Source organism: Symphalangus syndactylus, chromosome 2 (genome assembly GCF_028878055.3).
Source record: "Symphalangus syndactylus isolate Jambi chromosome 2, NHGRI_mSymSyn1-v2.1_pri, whole genome shotgun sequence".
NCBI classification, from domain to species: domain Eukaryota; kingdom Metazoa; phylum Chordata; class Mammalia; order Primates; family Hylobatidae; genus Symphalangus; species Symphalangus syndactylus.
Window position 1 is genome coordinate 65,952,323 of NC_072424.2, and position 27,900 is coordinate 65,980,222.

Below are 27,900 nucleotides of genomic sequence, written 5' to 3' on the forward strand. Positions count from 1 at the left end.
TAGTTTTTGAGTCTTAAGATACTCTATGAAGATACTGAAATAAGTATCTTTCTCTCATCGTCTCAGTATGAAATTTAAGAGCTAAGAATACCTACCATTTGCTTTTTGTTAAGAAGCATTCAGCTTATGCACCTAGCCAGAGTTTACTAAAAGGGGCAAAATGATCAATTTTTGACTATAGTTATTAAAAAGCAAAGATAATCTACTCTCAATATTTCAATATAATCTATTTTCAAATATTACTTGAAAAAATTAAAATCTTTCAAAATTGACTGCAAACAGACTTTATTTCAGATAGTAATATTTAAACTTCATTGTAATGCTTTCTTCATTATAAAATTTAAAGGTATTTTCTCTTATTGTTCAAATTGAAATTATGAGTTTTTACAAACTGTGTTGAAAAGCACTTATCTCTTTTCTGTGGTTCAAAATATATAATGCTTACAAATTCTTTCAATTTATATTGTACTATGTCTGTTAAGTCTCAATTTACACATTATGAATGGTATGTTTGTTTTAATTTACTGCAAAATCAGTTAAAATATTTAATGAAATAATGCTTTTTAAAGGTGTGGTGGCCTTTTCTGCTTTATTGTGTAAAAAATAGCTTTTTTTTGTGTTTTTCCTATGTTAAAAATAAATAGATTAATCCAATATGTCCCCACTTTTCAAGTAAAGTCGTTAAGTGCTTTTTGAGGAATAAATTAGTTCGGCAATCTTTTAGAAATTAAATCCTTGGTATTTTGCCATCAGACTGTAAAATAAGGGAGAGTTCAAAGGCATTTTATGTTCTTCATGGTAATCTAGAATTTTTATTTGATTCCAGGTAACTTTGGACAATAGACATGATGAGATGTTTTCTCTTTGAATAAGTAACAGTTTAATTACATCATTGAAATAAAATATACTGTGGGCTTAATACATTGTAAATATTACAGAAGAAGTACTACTTTGCTATAGTAATTTAATGACTGAAGCTACATTTAATAACAATCTTACCAGTACTTGTATACAAAGTATTATACAGATTACTAACGAAGATATTGCAGCAGTTGCAACGATGTCACCAGCTTAACAAACATCTAACAATACAATATTCTTCTAAGAGGAAAAGTAATAATGTTAGATTTACAGACAATAAAGAGTCATGTTTTCCACTTGAAACATTGGAAATAAATTTGAATCCAGATACAAGAAAAGGTTTCCTTTCTTGGGAACTCTGATCCCCAGTAGGCCTAGTACAGTCAATTTACCTGAAGATAGCTTTTAAGATGCCACGGCAATGTAAAGAAACTCTCCCATCTGAAAATTACTGATTTGTAGGCCACTGCTCAAACATCTGACTTTTTAGAAACCTATTTACATACATTCAGCCCAAATCAGTAGATAGAATGTTTTTTTCTATATTACAATAGGCATTGTTAACATTTCATCAGAAGGCCAGTGCAAGACAATTAATTGTTAATAGCCATTGCCCAGCATTTAGGAGATTTTAAAATATCATACAAATATACAGCTAGAGTGTGAGAAATCTAATTGTGTGCATGATATGGGTGGTCTCTTTTATGGACATGAAATGGCAGAAATTAATCAACAGGACAGTAACTAGAGCACTACTTATCCAGGGCCTAATTCTCATCTGGTGGTTGGGCCTATTTCCTGCAGAGTGGATTTAGGCAGCAAAAGGTCCTTGGCATTTAATACCAGATAGACTTAATTCAAAGTGCCAGAGAGGCTTGGAAATCATCTCAAGTGTAGGACAGATGTCTACAGCATCTCTCAGATTAATATTCTTTCACATATATTTCATACAAAATAAATCAGAGGTTCCTCTTGGAGGCAGCCCTACTTGTCCAAATGAAACATTCTAGGACTGATTCATCATGACTCTGATAAAAAAAAATGAGCAGGTTGGGAATTTGGCCCTTTCTGAAGACATGTGTGATGGTAAAATGCATGGTCAGGGCAAGTACATCATCCTCAGAGGAAAGTAAGATACCTCTGATGTCAGACCTTATAAAACTTACTTAAATTTAAATCATATTTAAATTAATGGATCTAATTATGGGGCTAATGAGTGATATTAACAAATGGTAATTCTAATGAGTATATTCATTGGGGACAACGTTTTCGTCACTTGGGTTAAGAAATGGTATGAAAAGTGTCAAAGCGAATCTAACTAGTTTTAAACCTTTTTAAATGAAGGTTGTATAACATACGTGATGATATTTCACAGATATTTCTTAGAATATCAATAAGCACCAAGTTTAGTGCTGTCAGCCCCATTGTCCCTTAATTTATTATATATGATTTAGATCTTGAAAGCACAACACACTATAAAATCTACATTGCATACGCACAAATGCAGTTTCAAAAATGAATTGTGAAATTTTTCTACCATAACAAGAATTTCATCTCTACTAGCTCTTCATAGCTGTGAAAAGAGCATTGGTACTGCCTGGTGAGCTCTGAAACATGTGGATTAATATTGAAGATGATGCTGGACAAAACACTGGCAATTCTTAAATGGAAACTAGACTCTGGTGAGTTCTTCTTGTAAATAATCTCTCCTCTCTTTAGAAAGAGATCTTATTAATCCTCTAGCACCCTGAGCCTTCATCTGCACATGACAGAGAGGTAAAGTAAAGGAACCAGCAGGCAGATTCAAGGTGTGCAGACAGACAATGCAAAGTATCTCACAAGCCACACCCTGCCTTAGAGCATGAACTGCAAGAAGGAGAACTGCCCCATCAGGCTGCTTGGGTATCTCGAGAGCTAGAAATCACCAGATAGATGCCAGCTCTCTACTTCACTTCAGACTATGTAGACCTTGGGGCCTTGTAGGAGTCATGTTTTATCTGTATAAGAAGAGATTATAATTAAAATTTGTCAGGGTTAAGTAGATTCTTCAGCAATTATCATTCCTTACTGGAAAAAGGCCCAATAATGAGCACCCATGGCGCCATGAAGGAGTATGAGACCAGGGTGTAAGAAGAAAGCAGCTGTGTTTATCTTCATGCTTGAGTGGATCTTGCTAACCACGAGCAAAGAAGAGGTCTGTTCCTTAGACCAAACCTACCAAGAGAGCTGGGTGCTCAGCTGTCACCAAGGGCATGTGGGCAAAGCACAGATGCAGCATATCTAGACGTCAATGCCAAGTGTGTCGGCTCTTCACTGCCGTTTTGTGTCTCATCCACTGTCTGATTCAGCTTTTTTAGCCACATGGGCTGGGTGTGATAGTCCTACTTTAACGTGATGCATATAGTGCATACTACCTACACATGCTATTGAAAAATGTTACCATTTGCTTTTCTGTACAAGTCTTCCTTTTAGTGACTGACATCTTGCTCAATATTCGGTGCTCAGAAACCAAAGTACTCTCCTTTCCCGGCAATAACACTATAAATACATCCCTTACTTGGATGTCTGTCATTATTTCTTGCTAAACACTGGTCTTATGTAATACCTAAAGGTCAATTTAGTAATACTTGATCCAATCTCTTAAGGAGGGATGGGGTGAAATTTTTGAATGGTTGGAGTCAGTATTTTTATCAACAAGATTACAGGAAGAACTCAATTTTAGAAACAGAATCCATGTGCAAGAGGGCAGCAAGTGGTAATAGTTTATACTTGGTCACAGTTTTCTCACTTTATGACATTACTGTAACAGTTACAGGACAGAAACACACATACACACATTTATATTCACACTCACACACTGTATAATTTTACTGATCCAGACACAACTTCTTTTCAATTAAAAAAAATGAAGACTGTTGTTTGGCCACCCAGGCATCAAATCTACTTAAACCTGGAATATAGGAACACAATAGTATTCAAGTAAACAGCAACTGCACAGTGATAACAATATACATTAAGATTAACACATGCTGTCTTAAGAGATCCAGTAATAGCTAAAGACTAAAGAAAGTCAGAGATGTCGCTCAAAAAAAGTCAATATGCTTTCTCTCTTCCATTCTGATTATAATCCATTAGAACAGCTAGAGTCCAGAAGATAATGTGTCTTCCTATGAAAATGCAGGGCTAATAAATTTTTAAGTATGAATGAATTCTGCTCAATATTTTGAAGTCTTCAAATTCTTCTTGTTGAGGTAACAGAAAAATAAATCTTTATGGTTATTTCAGTGTCAAAATTAAAGAGATATTTGAAGAAATACTAAGGTTTATTTCTAGTTATATCATGGGCAATAATACAGAAAAAAAGTGCACTCATTGACATGTATCCACTGCTTGTTCATTGTTCTCATAAGAGTTTACTTTTCAGTTTTGCTAATTAAACAAATATTTATAGCACATAAACACTGATACACATCTCACAGGACATAATACATTTTACAAAATATCTCTAGTACTATAACTTGTAAAAATGGACATCTCTGATACTACGGACAGTTACATTTCACATTATAGTGAAAGTTGTGGTTACAAAGGCATTATTCATTTGATGGCATTTTTTGATGGGTTCTTAGACTTCCAATTGTGTAGCCAAAGGTTTCCCTCCTATTTTGTTGAGACTTTGAAGGATGGTTCAGTCACCTAAGCAACAGGCTTTCTTCACTGTAAACCCCTAGAGAATGGAGTTTGAGTACCTAAACTATGGAAACATTAGCAAACTGATAAGTGATCATGGTGACAATCACCTTTTCACTGAGCATGGTAAACTTAAAAAAATATAACCGAGGAGACAACAGACTCTTCTAGATTTTGAGCTTAAAAAAAAAAAAATCTTTTCCTGTGCTGCCAGGGAGGCATCAGGCTCACAGAGCCTCGGCAGACGTGTCTGTGGACACAGACATGGTTACCTTGGCAATCTTGACGGTGCTCTTGATGCAGCTTTCTGCGGCCCTGTGAACACTGGCTGCGTTGTTTGCGTGTTTGTGCAGGCAGTCTGAGTCCCCCATGCTGTTATCCAGAGGCTGCGCGGTGCCTTCACAAGAGGGAAACATGCTCCGGAAAGCGTGTCGCAGGTCCTTACTCCTCAGAGCATAGATGATGGGGTTCACGGTGGAGTTCAGCAGGCAGAGCATACTGCAGAATGCAAACACCGTCTTAATGAGCTTGTTCATCTTCCCAAAGACATCATACACCATGATTGCAAGCAGAGGGCCCCAGCAGATGATCAACACCACCAGGATCAGGACCAGGGTCTTGGCTAACCTAATGTCCATGCGGGCTTGGTCTGGCCGGGTCACCTGTACCTTCCCATCCTCAGACGTGTGGATGATGATGCTCTTCTGGGTGCCACGCTGAATCATGCGGACGGCGTGGCTGTGAGCCTTCCAGAGAATGTACATGTACGCATACACGATGAACAGAAGCAGTACGCTGGTGACCCCGATCCAGAACATCAGGTAGGTTTCATCAATGTGTGGGAAAATGTCTGAGCAAACGGACTGCAGTTTCTCGCAGTTCCAGCCGAGGAGAGGCAGCACGGCGATCACAATGGCTATGGTCCACATCAGGCAAAACGCCACCACAGCCTTGGGCCTGGTGACAATCCTCTTATAGGCCAGGGGCCTGTGAATGGATATGTACCTGTCGATGGCCGTGAGGAACAGGCTGCCCACGGAGGCAGTGAAGGAAGCCGTGACCCCACCCAGTTTGAATAGAAACACGTTGCGGCTATCTTTGCGGTGGAACACGTGGAAGTCAATGAAGCTGTAGACAAAAATGACACTCCCCAGGAGGTCTGCCACCGCCAGGCTGCCGATGAAGTGGTAGGAAGGCCTGCAGCGGAGGCTGCGGGAGTGGAGGATGACGCACAGCACCAGGAGGTTCTCCAGGACCGTGAAGGTGCCCAGCGTGAGGGACAGGACTGCAATGGCCAGCTGCTGGCTGGGGTTCAGGACCATGAAGCACTCTATGTCCATGAAGTTCTCCCCACACTGGATGTTCTCCTCATTCTCCTTGAAGGACGAGAGAGACTTGTTGTAAAATTCTGTAATGTTCACCTGGTCTGCTGGGACTAGCTGGGGATTGTCTCCTGCAGTCATCTTCTCTTGGAAGGGACTTCCCCTAAAGGAAGTTAAAGGGAATTTCTGTGGGAAGTACCCTAATTTGGATGCCATGTCACCTTTGATGTCTTCGTACTGAATGTCATTTGAGCCCACGTACAGGAGGTCAGTGGTGATGGTGCGGAAGGTGGTATCTGCAAGGCCATCTAGGATCGACTTCATAACCTCAGTCTTTGATTAGGCTGAGCTCAAAATGACTGAGAAAGTGACCCGCAGGGGGCAATCCTAAGAGGAGGGAAAACAAATAAGCTGAATGGTGAGAAACAGGAAGAATAAAAACAGAGAGACACTGTAAATGTGGCAAATGTACTGTCATGGCAACTCATTCCTGTCTCTGAACAGTAGGAGGTCAAGTTCTCACCAGATTCAGTCAACAAAATGAGTAAGTCACTCAGAGAAAAGCTCCCCAAAGTTCGGGGATGGCGTGACACCCACCAGAAACATACGACCTTTTCATTATTTAAACCCTCTGTATTGAAGTCAGTGTGTGAATCCAGGAAGGAACTCCAGGGCCAAGAAGGCTGAGCTAAATGAAATGTTTCTTGGGGACAGTGTCCATTTCGCAGTCACATTAGTAAGTGCTTAGCACCTGGCTTCTCCTATCACATACACATGGTACCTCAGTGCTGGTGGAGGCCGGCGAGTGCACTGATGTGTCACATGACCCCTACTCTTGGAGACCTCACCTTGTCAGACAAATGAGACTAAATGTAAAAGACAACCAAAGAATAAGACAGTGTAGAATCAAGTGGTGAGTTGTGTGGTCCGTGTGTTACTTGTAGCGGGGGAGGAGGAAGCTAGTGAGAACAGAGGAAGCTTGGGGCCATGTGGGCACAGATGCTCCTCAAGACAAGTTTCTTCACCCCGAGAAGGGGAGGTCTGGACTGAGCCGTGGCTGACATGAACTTCTAGGATGTCCACATCAACCAAGAAAAACGTCACAAAGACCAAACTTGCAATGAGGCGTATAGGAAGACTGAGTTTTTTTTCTTTCTTTTTTTTTTTTTTGATACAGAGTCTTGCTCTGTCACCAGGCTGGAGTGCAGTGGCACGATCTGGGCTCACTGCAGCCTCTGCCTCCCCAGTTCAAATGATTCTCCTGCCTCAGCCTCTCGAGTAGCTGGGACTACAGGTGTGCATCACCATGCCCGGCTAATTTTTGTATTTTCAGTAGAGACAGGGTTTCATCATGTTGGTCAGGCTGGTCTCAAACTCTTGACCTCAGATGATCACCTGCCTCGGCCTCCCAAAGTGCTGGGATTTCAGGCATGAGCCATTGTGCCCGGCCAAGACTGAGCTTTTTCACAACGGGGAGGGGGATATGGAGGAGGCCTCCTGACGGCCCCCCTCATGAACAGGTTGGTGATACAAGCGTGCCTGGTAACAGGAGACAGGCCAGAGAGTGTCCAAGGATTTCCATGGTGACAGCTAAGAGGAAAGGCCCAAACTTTAAGGCTCTTCAATTCTAAGCTAAGCAATTTGGTTTTGTTTCAAAATAAACAGCCAGAGAAGTGATCTCAGTATTTATAAATATTTGTTTAAAATGTGGGCTATTGATTTCTTTAGTTTATTTTTAAAAATTAGAAGTATAGAGTGATATCTATAACAATTAAAATAATCATTAAAACAATATACTACTTGTTAATTGGCATTTGTTGTTCCTGAAACATATCACACTGTATGGGGTTGGGGGAGAGATAATCACTATTTTAGAATAAATTTTAAAAATGTTGAACTAACAATAAATGAGTTATTAATTCAGAGACCCTGCATATCTGAATTAATAATTCATTTATTCATGTATTAACAAATTATGAAGCATCCACTATGCACTTGTATTATGTCTAGCTACTGTACTAGACACCAGTGTTGGCAGCATCAAGAAAGAGTCCCTGCCCTTGGCCGGGCACAGTGGTTCATGCCTGTAATTCCAGCACTTTGGGAGGCTGAGGCGGGCAGATCACGAGGTCAAGAGATTGAGACCATCCTGGCCAACATGGTGAAACCCCGTCTCTACTAAAAATAAAAAGAAATTTAAAAAAATTAGCTGCTCATGGTGGCGTGCCTGTAATCCCAGCTACTCAGGAGGCTGAGGCAGGAGAATCGCTTGAACTCGGGAGGCGGAGGTTGCAGTGAGGCGAGATTATGCCACTGCACTCCAGTCTGGCAACAGAGCAACACTCTGTGAAAAAAAGACTCCTTGCCCGCATGAAGGATATGGTCCAGCAGAAGAGGCAGGCAGCTGACTCAGAAATTAAAAGAAAGCATGGGGAGAGCTACAACTGGGGACGTACAGGATGCTCTGGTGACACCCAGTCTAGAGGGCTGAAGGAGGCTTCCCCAAGGAAAAGATATTTATGCTAAGAATAGGTAGCATCAGTGTAGGTGGGGACAGGACACAGAGTCAATGAAAGTAATTTTATTTAATACCCTAGTGTCATGATTCTTAAGAAAAGTAATTTGGAACAGGCATAAAGTGCTAAATGTGGCCCACCTTCCCACATGCTGCCACCTCCACTTCCAGGATCTCATCACTGCTCACCAGAGTTAGGGCGCCTGCTTTCTGACCAGTTTTCCTGCCCTTCTCTGGTCCTGTTCCTTTCTGATCACTTGCCACACAGCTGTGGGGGTGATCTTCATAAATGTATGCTGATTATGTGACTCCCCTCTTTCAATCTCTTTGCCCTAAAAACCAAATATAAACTTTCACGCAGTTTCCCTTTCAGGCCCAGGCCCTCCAGACATGTATGCAACTCTCATCTGCCTTCTATGTTTCCGTCCAGCTGAGCTCCTTTCCAGTTCTGACCCTCAGGCTCTTGTCCTTAATCCTCTCCACAACCTGTCTCCCTAAACAGGATGGCTTTCTATCTCCCACCTGCAGGATGAAGTCCAGCAAAAAGTTTCCTGTGATCTAGCTCCTGCCCACCTCTCCGATCTTCTTCTTGCCAGCCCTGGCCTTGCCACTTGGGCTACACCAGATGAATTTTAGTTCCATAAACACAGCAAATTGACTGCTCTTCACCTCAGTGCTGTTGCTCCCATTGCCCCTTACACTTCTGCTTGGTCAACTCCTCCCCATCACTTTGATGTCACTTCTTGCCAAAGCTCCCTGCTTCCCATGGCGATGAACACCCTTTCTGGGCTCCCAGAATACCCAAACAGAGTTCTATCATGGTACTGACCAGATTTTCTAATATTTCTTCGTGTTTGCGTCTGTTCCACTACTTCCTCCTACCCACTAGACAGTAAGTTCATTGAAGATCTTACTGGGGACTTTATCTTAGTATCAACTCAGCATTTAGTAGAATGCCTAACACACAGAAGAAGGCTCCAAATAAGCTGGTTGATTGGATATATGTATTTCAAAATGGAACAAAAACAAGAAGCTCTTTTCTACCCAAGGAAGGGGAAGGATTCTCCCAATGCTGATTAAAAAAAATGATCATGTAACTTGAATCAAGATATCTAGCCTGGAGAGCTGCCCAATCCAATTGTGCTAGAAATATGCTCTATTTAGGTAAGGTTATTAGCATTTTAAATGAAGCTACCTATATAATTATCTAGTCTAAACTCTCATGGAATGAGCTATATGCAATAAGCAACTTTGGCTACAGAGAGGCAAACAAGAATATTGGCAATGCCATACCAAATGGTGAACAGAGAAAGAGCCCTCAGCACTAATGTGACAGGCAAGCCAGAAGGCTCCCTTAGCTCCTCCATGGTTGTGTAACCCTTTTACAAGGTCACTGTAGCCTGTGATGGCAGTAGGAGGCACTGCCAAACTGAGGGCTCCGAATCTCCCATGGGTAACTTCTATCATCACTAAGAAAATTAAAGGTTTTTTTAGTCGGGGCTTCTGGACCAGTTCTGCACACCTCTCCTGCAACTGTCATAGAATAAAGGAGATGGGAGCCCATCACCTACTGGACCAGAGGCAGGAGCTCTAGGGCACAAGCCACACAGAGGCACCCAGTGTGCTGGTACAGTCTGCTAATGCCAATCAAGTCAAGGCAGTGTCTCAGGGGCAAAGGCTAGTGGCTATAGAAATAAAGGATGCAGAAATAAAAGACTAAAGACCAACAGCCAAGCCAGTTGCCCAGTGCTTCCGGGCTCCTCTATCTAAAATATCTCCTGAGTTCCTAACCTCAGCCTGGCTCCAATGTTAACTCTCGAGTATCCTTAGGTTCCCTGTTCATCTGTCTGTCTGTCATATCTTTTCTCATATCCCCACCTCTTCTAGAACATGCTCTATATGTCCCACCATTCGGCTATTTCTCAGGAGTCAACTCTTGCTCTTTGCAAACTTATGTTTGCTAAACAACTCCATTTACATATGAAAAGTTTTCATCCATAATCAAAGGGACACAGAAGACAGCCACAATGTATGAGAGAGCCGTTCCTTACATGGTCCTGGCACATCCACAAACCTAACTTTTGCCTTTCGACTCCCACCCATACTTAAACACCAGGCTTACTGGCCCTGAGTGACTTGCTGCTCTTTGAATATACCATCACACCTGCACACCTTCCTCCTTCACCTTGTCCCTTCTTTTATCTGGATGGAAGCTCTCTGCCTACTAAACTTAGCTTTCCAGGTCTGTGCCAACGCTACTTCCATGTCTGAGACCTTCCTGACCAGCCCCTCCCACTAGGTATAACTAGTTCCCCAGCGCATCCCTCTATTACAGGCCTCATCACATCATATAATCAGGAGTTCATATATTTATTTCCATAACTAGAATGAGATTTCCAAACACAGAATGGCATCTTTTTTTCTTAAGTGGTTTACCAGCCTGATAGCATGATAGCAGGAGAGCAGAGAGCTGAGTTCCCACAGAAATGTTCACCTGAACCTAATAAAATGGCAGTTGAATTTTTATTAGGTGGTACCTTAAAACAGTGATTTGCATTTGCCTTTTTCTTAAAATTAGAGGACACAAAAAATAATTAATGCAATAGGCATTTAGCCTGAAAACCAGAGTTTGAGCCTCCATCTCCAAGTGGCTCCTGCGAGCCATTCCAGTCATCTTCCCATTCCTTATGCCGTCTTCCCTCAATTAACTAACTCCCCCTTTACACTTTCCAACTGGAAACTAGTTTATCAGAAATTTTGATTATCTTTATGTATTAGATTCACAAGGTTCAAGATTCAAAAGGTACAGAAAGACATACAGAGAAAAGTCAATCTCTCTCATCCCTATATCCCAGCCACCTAGTTTTTTTTCTCAAAGGCAAGGAATAAGTTTCTTGTTACCCCTTCCAGAGATCCTCCATGCATATTCAAACAAACACATGTATTTACCCCTCTTTGTTTTCTTTTTAGCAAATAGTAACTAACATTATTATACATGCCTTTCTTTTCTTCTTAGAAGTACACATTGTGAACAGTTCCATATTCGTATATAAAACCTCTCTCTTCATTCAGCTGCCTTAAGGATCTGTTAGATGAATGTGACCAGCCTCCTACTGATGGAGGTTTAGGTTATCATCTTTTGCTATTAGAAATGATGCTGCAATAAATTGACTCCAACCACAAGTCACTCAGCAAGTCACTCAGGGCCAGTAAGCCTGGTGTTTAAGTATGGGTGGGAGTCGAAAGGCAAAAGCTAGGTTTGTGGATGTGCCAGGACCATGTAAGGAACAGCTCTCTCATATATTGTGGCTGTCTTCTGCGTCGCTTTGATTATGGATGAAAACTTTCATATGTAAATGGAGTTGTTTAGCAAACATAAGTTTGCAAAGAGCAAGAGTTGACTCCTGAGAACTTTTTCACATTTCTTATGGCATTGTGAGTAGTCTTTCTAATCACCTAAGTTCCTAACTTGGACTTACTATGACACCTCCTCTTTCTTGACCTCTACAATCAGGTAGACCACTAAGTCTTGCTGATTTTCCTCTTTTAAGCATATAGAGACAGCTTCTTATGGACTGGTGATACTAAGCCTATTATGTATATATCAATTCCTGTTATTTCACAATGGCCCTATGAAGTAGGTGCTATTATCCCCATTTTCAGATGAAAGGCACAGAGGGTAAGTAAGTTGCTATAGGCAAAGCTAGTAAGTAGTAGAGCAAGGACTGCACCCAGATGAGAGCCACATTTCAAGCCCTTAATAGCTCCATGTGGTTAGTAGCTACCATACTGGACAGCGCAGGTCTAGGGCCCTTGCTTGTAACTTTTTTTGATACACCGTCTCTCTAAGCTAAGACAGGGATATTACCATCTTCCTTGTTTTCTTCACTGATCCCAACCAGTCAAAGCACCTAGTCAATGGAATTAAGAGTTAGCAGACCAAGATTGGCGTTAGATGGTACGTGGGCAATCGGTCTTTCTAAGCCTCAGTATTTCATCTGTAAAACGGGGATGAGGATGATGACAATAATGCCTAAATCGCAGAACTGATCTGAAATTAAATGCAATTAAATGCATGTAAAACATAGTGCCTGACACAAAAGTAAGTCTTCAATGGGTATTATTATTATCATTACTTAGTATTATGGCTCTTTGCTATATACTATATACTAATTATATTGCAAGAATATATTATAATAATATAATACATACTAATTATATCTCAAGAATGCTCATTGCCTTAATTATTCAATCTTATTTTTGCCTCAGCACTTAAAACATAAAGCAAATAGTAGATATATATAGACATGGGTGAGGGATGGGGAACCTTTATTGAATGTCTGTTATATCCAGCCATTTGAGAAACTTTAGATATAGTCTATCATTAAATTGTCAAGGCAAGCCTATCAGGTGCTTATTTATAATCCCCATTTCACAGAGGAAATGGAGGCCATCAGATGTTAAGTAAATTGCCTAGAATATGATGGATTTGCAGATGAATCAAAGTTTCTCAGACTCCACAGTCTGTTTTTAGATTTTATGTGACGATTTCAAAATTAACAGTAAGTAGATTAAAGCCATTTTGCATCTTATATTTAAGTCTTCTGGACTCTTAGAAATGTAAATTAAGGCATTTTGCCAATAGTAATTAAGACTACCTGCTACTAAATCCCTATTTCCTATCAAAGCTCATCTAGGTTAGTCTGCCTACTTGCATGGCCCTAAAGATTAAAATTTAGTCACTATTTGGAAGAGCTATAAAGCTTCTTCAGTGAAGACAAAGGATCACATATCTTATTCCAGTAATGCAAAAAACATGTTTCTGTGACTTACTTTAGATTAAGATCACCACAAGTGTGATCACAATTTCCCATTTCAACGCAACCAAGCACTTTCATTAAAACAAACTAGCTTGTTAAAATCTAAGCTAGGGCATGGTGTGGTTATACGATAATAGAGTAATTTCTGTCCAATATAAGCCAATTTAATTAAAGAATACAGTTAAAAATATATGGATTTTATGTAGTTCAAAGATCTCAGTAATGTCGAAATACTACTGTGCACAGGCTATTTTAACAGTTAATGGGATCATGGCAGGAAAAGTGCTGTCTGCATTTTGATAATTCTTTCCTTTATTTCTACATTTGGATTATTACAGTAATTTCCACCTTATTATTTTTTGCATCAACAGCTTTCTTTGAGAGTTCATTACTAATATGGCTTAGGCTTTGGGGGATGTAGCTGCCATTAATTTTGTTTTTGTTTGCTACTGGGAAAATCATAATTGGAAATTTCTAGCAAGATGTGTAGATGCACCTATTAAAGAAGCAGTTGGTTTTTATTACAGTTATAGTAAAAGAATGATTGAATGACATATAAGGGAATTTTCCCAGAATTCTGCTTTAAAAAATATAGCCAACATATTCTAACAGTGTAAGCTATATAAATCATGACTTCATAGTAAAGATAAAAATATTTTAATGTATTAAATCCATTATTTTTAAAAAATCATTTCAATTTTTAGACTAATATCATCTATTCTTTTTGTCTATTTCTCTATATGCAAACCTGCCTCTCCATTACCTGCTTCCAAGAAAACCATATCTATCAGCTAGCAAGCTATGGTATCATCAAAGGAATTCTGTGGGTATGGCTGCTGCATAAAGTTTTTTTTTTTAATGTTTATCCAGTCTTTATTTTTATTCACATAACCACAAAGGGTTTAAAATGTCCATGTGTTCTAGGCTGAAAACACTGTAGAAGTATTGGAAGGACTGGTGCTCCCTGATATATTATAGACTGCTTTAATCCATCATACTCCTTCTTTGATATTCTAAGTTTCTAAGTGCTTTAAAGAGACAATGCCTGGCACAGTGTCTACACTGACAGGAGTCCAGGATGTCAAATGCAGACGTTCCAAGCCCTTGCTTAACTTGTTGTTTGTCCTACTTTGTTGGTCCTGTTGTTCGCTTGGCTGGCCTCATAAAAGAACCTTGTGAAGAGTTCAGGAGAATGCAGTTCCCAGTGGATATATTTGTTGGTTATTTTCCATTCATTTCTGGAAATAAGTCTGTTTTCTACTAATTTGATCAAGAGAATACTGTGCTAATGTGTTTCTCTAAAGTTAGTAGGGAAAATTTTAGTCAACTCTTATAACTGCATTATGTCTAAGTCACGCTGTCAATATACACGGCAGATGCCATAGGCCAACACCATAACGTGATGAATGATGTTTCCACTCCAGTTGAATGGGCAATGAGTCTTTTCTAACTCTTACCTAATCATTAGAGTTTTGGAATTATTAAAGAAGCTTGGTCACCTTTCCCTCATCTTCTACAGCAAAGTGAAATAATTGATTGACTTAATTATCCTGATAATTCAGGCAAAAATACATAATCTTTCTTCCTTATATTAATGTCAGCTCCTTTTCCTACATATGAAAGAAAATTCCATTATATTGGTAATGCTCAATTGGCTCTCATACCTTCAGTTCTTCATAAATTTTGTAACATAAAATAGAAGTTATTTCATGCACCATTTTCTCTAGTCTATTCTTTACTAACACTGTATGTGTTATATTTTTCATAAAAACATATCAATTGATATGAACTTAAGACATTAAGAGACTTATAAGACTGTATTAGACTGTACTTCCGTTCAAATTTAATGTGAAATATGCCAAAGGTTTCACATTTAGAGACTAGTTAAAACAATTTCAGGGCTCAAGAAAATGATGTCTCGCAACTTCATTGGGTTAGGAACTACATGGTGATGATGCTAAAAAAAAAAAGCCTCTTGAATTAATGATACGAATAAAATCATTTGTTGATCTGTATGACAAATTCCATTTGCTATTTAATTTTGCTCTTCTGTTTAGCTGTTTCCTCCAATTAAGAGTGCCTTGGCATTTTTCTTGAGAGAGAGATCTTTTCTACATACTGGGTAAAGAAAGCAATTTTTTATTATTTTTTTTATTTTTTGAGATGGAGTCTCGCTGTGTCACCCAGGCTGGAGTGCAGTGGTGTGATCTCAGCTCACTGCAACCTCCACCTCCCGAATTCAAGTGATTCTCTTGCCTCAGCCTCCCAAAAGGCTGGGATTACAGGCGCATGCCACAATGCCTAGTTAATTTATATATTTTTAGTAGAGACAGTGTTTCACAATGTTTGCCGGGCTGGCCTTGAACTCCTGACCTCAAGTGATCTGCCCACCTCGGCCTCCCACAAGTGCTGGGATTACAGGCGTGAGCCACTGCGCCCACCTGGAAAGCAATTATTAAAGCAGCCTTCCACTAACAGAGAACATACAAAGTTTTCAATTAAGTAAAAGCCATGGCCATATTCAAAATACTCTATAAAATTGTCTTTATCTTGCATATGAGATTTGGTCATTAAAAGTGGAAGGTGATATATTATTCTGGTCCACAAAATGTGTAGAAACTAGTAAACAGGCTCTTACTTTTGCAGTTCATTATCAAGGAGTCCATAGCAAGAGTGAAAAGTATGCTACATGATATCCAATTGTGCAGCACACCTTTCACAGTTTCTTCTCTCTTCATCTATCAGTGAAGGCATATTTTCTCTTTGACTCCATAATCATACAAATTAAGTCCAACTAAAAGCCAAGTCTTATTACTCCAGATTCAAATCTGAGAGAATTTGGGCAAATGCACAATAGAGAAAATACTAATTTTCAAATATTTTCATTTAAGAAACATTTAAACTTTTATTACACGCCAGTCATGGAAAAAATATATTATTTTTCCTTAATATTTACATGAAGTGGGTGCTATTACAATCTCTGTATCACACAATCAGAGAGAAAAATGCTTTACCCAAGGTCTCTAACTAGACAGGGCAGAGCTGGAACTTCGATCCAGGTCTGCATAATTCAAAGCCCCTGCTCTCAACACAGAGTTCCAAGAACCGTTTAATAAGACACCCTTTCATTCATTTACAGGGAAGAAGAGTTGGTTTGGGAGAAGGTACACATTATCTAATGTGTACATGATAATTTTACACCGTAAACAACTAAAATCTGAAGGAACGATCTGTTGACAGCAAAAGGGCTGCCCAAAGCACTTGCAAGTCATCCTTGCTCCACGGTCTTCAGGAACAAAGTATGCCAATTAACTATAAGGTATAAATCCTAACTCTGCATTAGCACCTTGTTTGCAGTCACTGGTGCTAATGGCAGTAACTGGCAAATAAAACCTAAGTCATTTTTGCCACTATTTTGTAAGTAAGGGAAGGTGTTTTTATACTTCATTAATCAATTGTCAGGAATATAGATGGTAATGACACTTTCCACAACACCAGTGAGACATGAATAGGGCACCTTCTTTAGGTCTGAATGAGACATGCTTATTAGTAAATGAAAGCTTCAAACATCCAATCCCTACATGGAGAAATTCAAACACTCAAAATCACTCAACTTCCCACCATAAGCCATGAGGTTTTCTTAGACCAGGGAGAAGAAGACTTTCTGTGGCCCATTCCTAAGTTCCTGGCTGGAATCAAGGTAGACAAATTATATAAACCTTGCATCATTTGTTGTTCCAACAAATGAATGACCATTACCGTCTCCTGGTGCCCAACGGATGTAAAACTGCACTACTACAGCAATGTGGCTAATAGATATAAAGTTTTAGGCCTTCAAATGCTTGATTTAAGACATTTTTATTGGGCATATAGTCTGTGCCTAGGATTGTGGACATTATATTCCAAGATATAACATTTTTCTGTGATAGATGACCCCCAAAATATATCCATGCTTCATACCCATGTAAGGGACATGGGTCAGGTCAAGAAAGCAAGGGAAATGGTTCTCCCCTCCACCCCTCCACCTCGAATACAGCCCACCCTTCTGTCTTCCTTTCCCTAGTTGAAAGAGTAGAATAGGTTATAAAAACGTATAAAGGGAATATATTTAATCATCAGATAGTATTGGGCTGTGTAAATTCTCTTTCTCTACGTGCTTTGAGATTTTCTCCCAGGAGAGGTGATGGGCATTGCTGAGCCATCCTGTAGTTGTCTTTATTGTGTCTAAACTGTTCAGACCATGAACACCTTGAGAGCTGGGTATCTTATAGGTCTTTTGCCTGGCACAGTGCCTGGCACAGAGTAGGTATTCAATACCTGTTTACTAAGTAAATGTTGGTATGCATCAGCAACATGGAAGATCCAACGTAACAGAACAGCTTTTAACCATAGACAGTTTTTTCTGGCATAAAGCCAGCTGATCATGAGGGCATTAAACCTAAATCTTGGTCTCATACAAACATCCATCTGAAAAAGTGTCGAAATGGGAAAATTATATTGAATCCATCAATTATTTACCCCAGGATGTCTTATTTCAGTATCACATAGAAATTATATTGATGGCAAGTGGAAGTTATGGGCAAAGATCAGGTATTTACTTTTTATTCCAATCCTTGTTCAGCCTGAGTACATATTATGAACTGCAAAGTTCAGCCACTTAACAATCAAGAGTCTTTTGTGACATGCACAACCTTGAATGAATCTTAATTATATGCTGTTGATAGACGTTTAAAGACAATATATGAAATTACTATTATAATGGACTTTTTCTTCCCCCAAATGCACATTATTGTGCATTGATGTTTCCCAAATGGGTTTCTCCATTTGCGAGTGTGCTTCTAAAACTTCTCAAGAGAAGTCATGTGAAAATTCAACCACTAGATGGAGTGGCTTTTATAAGCCCTCAGGAATCAATTTGTTATTCTATTTGGTGGACATAGTTCTTGCTTTGGTTGAGCAACTTCTCCTCCTGCTACAACATTTTATGTATTTTACAACTGAATTAATTAAAATACAAATAGGAAAATATGTTATGGAGAGTTAAAAATGGGTTATTACTACTGCCTACGAAAACTAAATTTCTAATTACTTTTCTGAGGCAAAAGGGCATTGAGAAAATTTAATATATTGATAAAAATTAATTTTGAATATCGGGAATTCTGCCTCAAGAAAGTAATTAAGAATGAGAAAAGGAAAGCAGTTCTACTTAAAACAAATATGTTTAAACCAAGAGATGTTAAAAGTAAGAGGGGTGGTCTCAGGAGCCCACAATCAATATTAATAACCAACTCATTCTATTTTATAAAATATTCAGCTTTCCAATTTCCAAATATGCAGTCATCACTATTGGTCCTAACTCTGTGATGAAAAATAATGGAAAATTAATCTCTATTATTGTAGGGACTAAAATGGAATATTTAACAAGAGAAATGAATCTTGGTTCAAATATTCATACAAATTGAGGACATAGTGACTTTCTAAATAATTCAATTTCCTTCCTATCATTCTCTCACTAAAATAATTTTAAATAAGTTTTTATTATTGCATAAATCCGGGGTTTCCTTCAGACATTATTTTAAAAACGAGGTACTTATGTATCACCTACTTTAGTCTAAATGTTAAGGAAATTTTCAGTGTGTGCTAACAATGCAAGACATAAACAGAAAAATATGCTTTCAAGATGTAAATAATTACATACAAACAGAACTGGAAGAACGAGGTTTCAGTAGCAATGCAAAATATGCTCTGGAAATGTAGTTGTGATTAAGAAGTATGTATGCAAATTGGATGCAAGTGCAGAATTTTTATGCCATTGAAACCATGAGGCTGTTCTATTGTATTCATTCCAGATCGAGCCCTTCTTAGGGTTTGTGTGATACAATTAAGAATTAAGAGATTCCAGGAACTGGAAAGTGTTCAGAAAAAATGATGTGAACATATTGAATTAGTAAATAAGACAGGCACCAATGGGCTGAAAATTATAATGTACATCTGAAAGACCAGTCTGAGAAGTTACACAATGGCTTGCAAGTGCATGCAGGGTTAGTCTATAGGTCAGTGGCTCTCAAAGGGTGGTCTCCCAACCAGAAGCATCAGCAGCATCTGGGAACTTATGAGAAACACAAATTCTCAGGATCCAGATCAGATCTATGGAAACAAAAACTCTAGGGTTGGGGTGCATCTCCATTCTTAGCAAGGCCTTTAGGAGATTCTAGCACATTCTGACGTTTAAGAACCACTGTGAAAGATTACGGAGACATATGAAAAGGACTAAAGGAGAAGAGGAAGTAGATTTAACCTTTAAGAAGAACTAAGGTTAGAGAAGAAGAAAGAATATTCTGTAAGTACAGGTTTTTAGATCATTGAAACAGATTGCTACAGGAGCCAGCTCAAGATAAAATAACCTCCCACAGAAGATCTTTATAACTGAGGTATTCCTATTTGGAATAGAATAATGTCATTTAGCCAGAAAATAAGAGTAAAGAGTGGAGAACCTCTCCAGTTTTTTTAGTCTACAATCCAGGGCTTCTCTGTACTTTTTCAGGAAACTTTTTTATGTATTTTGTCCAGCAAAGGAAAGTGGCTTCAAAATGTAATGTGTACTGATATAATACACAGGTATATATTGAGAACTCCAAACCATTTTCTCCTAATTCTATTTACAAAGGCTATGCAAAGCTTTATAGGATTGCTAAGACATTTCGTCACCACCACTGTGAAGGAACCCATGATTATTGAGCATAACAAGAAAAAACTAAAAGTAATGAACATGTCAGCTTATTTCTTTCAAACTGGAAATACTTGTTTCTGTTCTTCTTTTCCCCCAAACCATAAAATGCTACATTTTAAGAGATGAACCCAGGAAAGAACAAACTAAAATGAAAATTTTGCTGCAGGCCCAAGTAATACAGATCTACTGCAAATTATTTTACAGAATTACTCTGGCAATTATGCAATTTGCACTTTTTATAGTGGACATATTTCAAAAATACCTAAAAGTTATAAATATTTAGAAATATATCCCAACGCACTTAAATACATGACTCTGGGCAAACTGTTCTCTCTTTAATTATTTTGTCAATAAAAATGGATCACAGATTACTCACAATTAGTTACTTTCGCTGAAGACTAAAGTAATTCAAAGATTTCTCCTTTTTGTTTATAAGACATTAGATGTCATTTCCAAAAGTAGCTGTGTATCTTCCAAAGTTAAATTCCCACATATGCAGAGACACAAAATTCTTTGGCCAATCTTGCACTTGTTTTAGTTATATGTTAAATTGTCTAGCTTTCGTTTTTCACATGCATACTGCCTGCTCACCACAACTTGTACAAAAGCTAAAGAAAACATTTAGCAAATTCTGGTAGCGATGCATTTCAATGAGCTGAAAATTGGATTCATTTAGCCAAACACCATGGAATAAACCAAAATACTCAGATCATAGTGGCATTAAGTCCCTCATATAAAGAATAAATAAATTTGATTAATTTTTAAATATAGCTGAGTTAAAAGCAAACACAAGTGACAAAGGTCTAGTACCTAAATGATCTTTTTTTTTAAAGATCAACAATTATATTGGTTAACTTGCTATATTAAAAATATCATTTTTAGGCCAGGCACGGTAGCACACGCCTGTAATCCCAGCACTTTGGGAGGCTGAGGCAGGTGGATCACTTGAGATCAGGAGTTCAAGACCAGCGTGGCCAACGTGGTGAACCCGTCTCTACAAAAAATACAAAAATTAGCCAGGCGTAGTAGCATGAGAGAATCGCTTGAACCCAGGAAGCGGAGGCTGCAGTGAGCCGAGATTGTGCCACTGCACTCTAGCCTGGGTCAACAGTGAGACTCTTATTTTAAAATAAATAAATTAAAAATAAATAAATAAAAACATCATTTTTAGCTTCTTGACCCAAAGAAATCAATGTTATGAATTACCTAGTACAAATGTCCATATAAGTAGAAATTTATTTAAAACAAACTTTAAAAAATTTTTTTCTTTTTTTTTTTTGAGGCAGAGTCTCACTCTGTCACCCAGGCTAGAGTGCTGTGGCGTGATCTTGGCTCACTGCAACCTCTGTCCTCTGGGTTCAAGCAATTCTCCCACTTCAACCTCCCGAGTAGCTGGGATTACAGGCACATGCCACCATGCCCGGCTAATTTTTGTGTTTTTAGTAGAGACGGGGTTTCACCACGTTGGCCAGGCTGGTCTCGAACTCCTGACCTCAAGTGATCCACTTGCCTTGGCCTCCCAAAGTGCTGGGATTGCAGGCGTGAGCTACCGCGCCTGGACTAGAATTTGTTTTTTCAAAAGCATATTAGAATTTATCGCCAGCTTGAATGTAATACTCCTTAAAACTTCACTCAATTCTCAGGACTCATAGATTCCAATTTTCTTCTCTAAAGTTATGATCTAAAAGAATGAATAAAGAAACGGTGAAGGAAAGAGGAGGACCCACTCATTTAAACATAAATTTTGAAAAACATAATTTCCTAATTAATTAAGAATCCAAATAAGAGTGGAAAAATAAGCCATTAAGTAGTAAAATATTGTATTTTAGGGAAAAATTATTTGCCATTTGTGTTGAGAGAAAAGGCAAATTAAATTCTTGCATTCAAAAAAATGCAAAATGTACTTTTGAAAACATTCAAAAATATAGAATATTATGCAACAGCACAATGGGTTAAAAAAGAATTTGCTCAAAAACAATGATTTCCATCTAACCAATCTCTACATATTCAAAAACAAAAGAAAACAAAGCAAAGAAAGCAAAACTTTGAAAGCTTTCCTAAAGTGCAGGTGTGAACATTTCTCCAGCTGGGTCTAAAACAGAATTCATAGTATTCCCAGAACAACTGCAATGACTCTGCCATGCCCCTTTGCTCAGGTTTGGGAGTAAACAATTCTTCCCTCAAAAACCCATACAAACTATGAACCTCGAGAATTCCATGGTGATTAAGTTATTAGCTTAACCTGCCCAAGTGAAACTTAAACTAGAGGCTGTCCACTATTAATTCATCTATATGGAAAATACTTCAAATATATGGCAAATATCAATGGAAACTAGATCAAGAATATATACATGTAACTAACTGTCCTCTAAACTATTATAAAAAATATACTTTTTTTCATTATGGGACCTTGTTTAGTCAAGAAATATAACCCAGGAAAGCTTTTAGTAAATACTTTGATAAGAACTAAAGATAATTACACTACTTTATGTCATGACTTTGACCTCTTATTAGCAATATGTACTAAACATACCTCTTATCCATGTGAGCAAGTTTGAGATGGAATTTGCTTGCTCTAACATCAGTTTCAAAAGCAGCAAGAGAGGTGACAGGGTCTACTAAAAATCACCCACCTTACAAACCTGCCCGCCTAACAAATTTCCTATAGTTTTAACTCACTTGTGGTAACATTGTAATGTGTTATATATAAAAAATGTAACTATCTTAATATGCATTCTGAGATATGGTAATAACCTTCCGTATTTTCCTCCAACTTGTATAGCCCTAATTTCCAATAAATAATAAACAACTAAAAGGATTGGCTACAAAAAAAACTGTCTTAAACCCATCAGTGTTTATGATAAAATTATAATCAAATGTGGTGATGCTCATTCTGGCATATTTGCAAGATTCTTAGAACACATGGGACTGGCACGGATTTCCACCTATCCTGGACAACAAGAACGGCCTTGTTTCCATTCAAGGTGGATATTTGCTTTAACTCTTCAGTGTCCATCCGCACAGCTGCTTTGAATGCGGACATTTCCCCAAATTTGTGGTATTTATTTAAAATCAGAATTATATGTTCAAATGTATAAAGGCAACATATTTAATTTTTATTTCAGTCATTATTTACATCTATAAAAACGTTTATGCATGTAAATAAAAGTATTTATATGTCCAGTTGTCCAAAATTATGCAATATATACTTTGATATTATACATATATTCCAGGTGAATTACTGTTTCTTTTAATCCAGGAAACATTTTGGAGAAATCTGAATTTATAAAGTCAATCCAATCTAATCTAAGAATATACAGAAAATTAAATGCTATCAAAGTATTAAATAGCAATTCAGTGGCAAAAAGTTGAATCCCCAAGTCCCCAAAAGCAGCATTCATGCAGCCATAATATAAAGTTACCATTTCTCTGAGAATAGGATTAGGAAAGAACTGGAGATTCAGGGAAGAAAACATGAAGTTAAAATTTTGGCAACATAAAGTATATAAACTGATTTTGATTTCCTCTTATTCTTTGAGTTCTCTACCAGTCTTCCGTATATAAGAGAAAAATCAGCAAAGCAGGCCGCTTCTCAAAATACAGATATGCAGTATGTAAACCTGGCCCTAGCACAGTGTTTCAAACAATGTTGGGTCCAGATCGTTTTAGAGCCAACAGCAGAATTACAATAATTTAAACCCAAAGTCTGGTTTCACTCTAACTATTTGTCAGTTCAATTAGAAAATGATAAATACAAAAATAGAAGAAACAGACTTACACTGGTGGAGGCATGGCATCCTTTTCAGCAGGGAATGAAAGCTCTCATCTATGTTCTTTATGCAACTGAGCTAACATGGAATTTGGTAAGTAAGATGGAGCCTGTCCTTTAGGTTACTGCCTGTTAGCATGCTTTAATTGCTTTAATTAGCATTTAATTCACTGTATATTCTTAGATTAGACTGGATTAACTTTATAATATAGATCAATTCAGATTTCTCCAAAATATTTCCTGGAATAAAAGAAACAATAACTGTCACCCAGAATTCTTATAAATTCAAGAAGCTATAACCAAATCTTTCATTTTGCTAATTATGTGTCATTAGGTATTTTCAAATTCAATTTGTTACTCTTGTTTTTGCAGCATTCCTGGATAGCTAGTTATGGGAAATAATCCCTTATTAGGCCAACTGTTTTCTGGTAAGAAACATTTGGTAAGCGTGGCGAACTATAAACTGCTATTAGAAGTTCCATCACATAATAGTTTATTCTTACATAGCAAAGTATTTGAATTCTAATTCCAAACACTAATATGCAAGACAACCAAGGAGCCTGTCTAAATTTCCCCGTGGTTAATGTTAATTTTGAGTCAAAGCAAAGAACAGTGTTATACGACTGTTTTGAAACAGTTCCTCAGGCTTTGCCTTAGTAATTAATAAGCTGACACTGCATACTAAACACTTATCAACACAATCAATGGGGCTGCTTCCTTCTTGGGAAAATAGGTAAACCGAATCAAAGAGTTTTCTTTTGGAAGAGGCTGAAACATGCCACAAATATAGTGGTTCTTTTTGAGAATTTCATTCCCAGCAGTTTCATCTTGGTAACATTTAACAATTTCACTATTTTACCATTTTGAAATGCCAAAAAGAACACACTGATCCTGCAGCTAGGCTTATTAGAGAAGAGCAATCTCACAGGCAAGACAGAGAGGAACATGGTCCACTGGGAAATGGGTAACAGAAAAGGACAGAAAACAGTGGATAACAAACAAAGCCAAGCACTACTTCAATGTGAGACCTGGTTTTCATCAGAATTTAAAACTTTACACAGTAAATAATAATCACTTATGGCTTATTTAAGGTTCTAGTCATAACATTCTTTTTACATACATATATTAATGTTATTAAAATTCAGGGGCATGAATATCTAATTTGCTTTCCTAACAACGAGTATGCAAGCACAGTATTTTACTTGTGAAAGGCCAGAATTGAGTATTTCCACCTTGTGGCATCATGTTACCCCCATGGACACTTAGAAACACAATGAGACCTCTCCCCATCAGACACTTGATACATACCTCAGCCAAGAGCGCTCCTCGCCTGGAGTGGGAGACATCTTTGAAACAAAAAGAGTCTGTTTACAGTAAGTTCTCCTGATAAGCTAAAATGGATTAGTTTTTTAAAACCATGTCCAACATCAAGTCTCTTGCCCCACTATGGTAACTGCCATTGTGCCTACAAATAAGTGCCTGTAGTATGCAATGTTTAAAATTCTGGAGGTGCATGTCTTCTGCTCATGTATGGATATAATCTGAAAGTAATTTGTCTCACTTAAGAAACTATAAATGGCCTTTTATTTTTATAAAATTGCTCTTAACTGAGTTAGAGAGCGGGGGAGGGGGAGGAGTACCAGGGAAAAAAGGCACAGAGAAAAATCAATCAGTGTATCTTCCCTTGCAAACTGTCAGTAGGGTAGGATTAGAAAAGCAACACTTTAAATCACATAAAGTCCTATGGGAACCTTAAAGGTTGGTTGCTCTGAGCTTCTCAATATTCTGCAAAATAGATTGATGTCAATGGTGACCCCACTAATACTCAGTGTCCACTGAGCTTCCTCTAAGAAATTGCATTTCCCCCATTGTTCAAAAGATACTAACTTGGTAATAAAAATGAGGAGAAGTTATGGGACCCACAGAGATAATCTTTCAACACCTTTAAAACCAGTAAATCTGTTCTAATCTCTTATTGGATTACATGCCCAAAGAGGCTTAATATATCAGGAAATGAACAACAAAGGCAAGAATAGCACTTATTTGGAGGAAAATAAAAAAAGATGGGAGGCAAAATGATTAATACGTTACTAAACATTTCTTTTGTTTTTCTCATCTGTTCAATTTTAAATATCTGAGAGACAATCTATTAAAATCAGAAACATGCATGCTGCTTTTAAACTTCCAAATGACCAAATGACAGTTTCTCACGTCTGTTACAGCAAACATATTTTTATTTGAGAGGTGATCCGTTTATGATTTGTAAGCCTTAACAAGAAATGTCTTTTAAAAAGGCAACATTAACTTTAGTCATCTAAAGGCTAGTTCTGAGTTAAATGGTTCCATCAACATTCAATTTTAGGTATTAGTTACATGGACATTTGTTTTTCCTCAAAGAGAAGTGGTTCCTGTAGCTTTTTCTTTATCAAAAGTTTATTATTTGACATACATCTCTTTATATGACATTTACTATTTTACATTAGTCAGTTTCTAGGTTTGCAGCAGAGATCGATGTATTTCCCTGGGAAGACTTAGCTGCTAATATGGTTTATAGGCATTCAGCACCAACTCAAGCGCCCGTTTTTCAAACATGCACAATTACACATTTTCTACAAACAGACATCAGTGCATACAGAGCCAGGTGCACACACATTCAATAAATAGTAAATGGTAGAAATCTCCAGAAGTAGCACAGATCACAGTTAACAGGCTGGGGCCATACAGCTAAGTAAACACCGACGCACGATTCGCTCACACGGAATAAGAACTCCACGAAGGACACTTGGGGACCACACTGGTCGTACCCGAGGGGGCGGGAGGCGGAAAAAGTATTTCCAAACGCAACTCTGCCAGGTCTTACCCTTCGCATCCCCTGGTCCTCGGGACAGAGGCTCCCTTGGCACCTCTCGCCCAGCTCAGGGGCTGGCTGTCCGCTAGAACGAAATGTCCCCCACTGACTACGGAGAGCTCTGCAGGGAGCCGAGGCCCCCGCCCGGGCCAAGGGAAGGCGCTGGCGCCGCGGGAGACAAGAAGAGGCGGAGGCGGAAAAGAAGTGGAGAAGGAAGGGGTGGCAGAGGGAGTAGCGTGCGGGAGGCGGCGCCGGCGCCGGGCTGCTGGCGAGGCGGGGTGGGGTGGAGTGGGGTGTGCCTCCGGCGGGCGGTCAGCAACTCAGTCCGTCCGTGCGCCGGCGTCCCGGTCTCCAGCGCCCGCCCGCGACAGCGACCGGGACTGGCGTCCCGCTGCTCCGACCGCCGGCGAGCCTCGCCCCTTCCCCGGCTCTTCACTGGGTCCTCCCGCGGGCCCTGCCTGGCCCGGCGTGGGGCCGCCCGTCTCCGCCAGCCCGAGCACCCGTCGCCTCGTCCCGCTCGCGCGGCCCCTGCCTCTCCCTCCGCTCGCGCTGTCTGTGGCTCCCTCTCGCTCCAGTCCCATTTATGAAGCGCGGTCCCATCACGTGTTAATGAGCCTTTGTCCTGCCCTGGCAGCGGCGGCGGCACAGACCCAGCCGAGGGAACTGCGCGGGGAGGGACCTGCGCGCAGCGCCCGTAGCGCCAAACTTTGCTTGGGGCGGGGGACCCGCCGCAGCGCCAGCCCTGGGGCCAGAGGGGACAAGCCTCTTCGGCCCGTGTCACCTACTTCTCCTCTTCCTCCTCCTCCTCCTCCGCCGCCGCCGCGCTCCCGGAGGCCCCCGCTGCCATGACCTCGCTGTGGTCCCGGATACGCTCACACCCTGGCCAGGCCAAGAAGGGGCTCGTGCCTGCGCCGCCCACGACCTCGGGGCCGTTAATCACACGCTCCCGGGCAGCGCGCATCGCCAACACCTTGCGCGGGGGTCACGTCTGGGGCAGCGGGCTAAGCCGGAAGGGGAAGGGGAGCGGGAGCCCAGAGGCCTAGGCGCGCCGGGCCCGGGGGTGCGGTCTCGCGCCCCCTCCCTCCGCCCAAGGCCGCTCCCGTGGCAGGCGGCAGCGAGCCGGGCCCGGGGCCGGGCTGAGCTTTTGGACCGCGCTGCGCAGCCCCCGAGCCGTTCGCTACCTGACTGCGGCCGCGCGGCCACCTGTCCTCCGCCCTCGGGGCGCCGCCCAGCTTCGCGCTAGGCGCCTTCCCCAGCGCCCGCCGACCCTTCCCGGCGAGACCACTCGGGCGCGCCCCGCCCGCCGGTCCCCGATGCAAACAGTTGGGCTCCGTAGGCGGCTGGC

General features: G+C 39.7%; 1 protein-coding gene across 7 annotated transcripts in view; it reads right to left on the minus strand.

Annotated features, from left to right (window-relative positions):
• Window positions 1-782: 782 nt before the first annotated feature.
• CNR1 (cannabinoid receptor 1) overlaps window positions 783-27,900 on the minus strand; it is a 40,078-nt gene continuing 12,960 nt past the window's right edge. For 3 of the 7 annotated variants that reach the window (XM_055258376.2, XM_063619283.1, XM_055258370.2), the window contains one exon: window positions 783-6,260. In XM_055258376.2, the coding sequence (XP_055114351.1) occupies window positions 4,779-6,197 (1,419 nt within the window). In that variant the 5' untranslated portion in view covers window positions 6,198-6,260 and the 3' untranslated portion in view covers window positions 783-4,778. Of the gene's footprint in view, window positions 6,261-23,716; window positions 26,801-27,340; window positions 27,882-27,900 lie in introns of those variants that run through there. The other 4 variants (XM_063619304.1, XM_055258383.2, XM_055258368.2 and 1 more) reach the window with 4 other exon arrangements.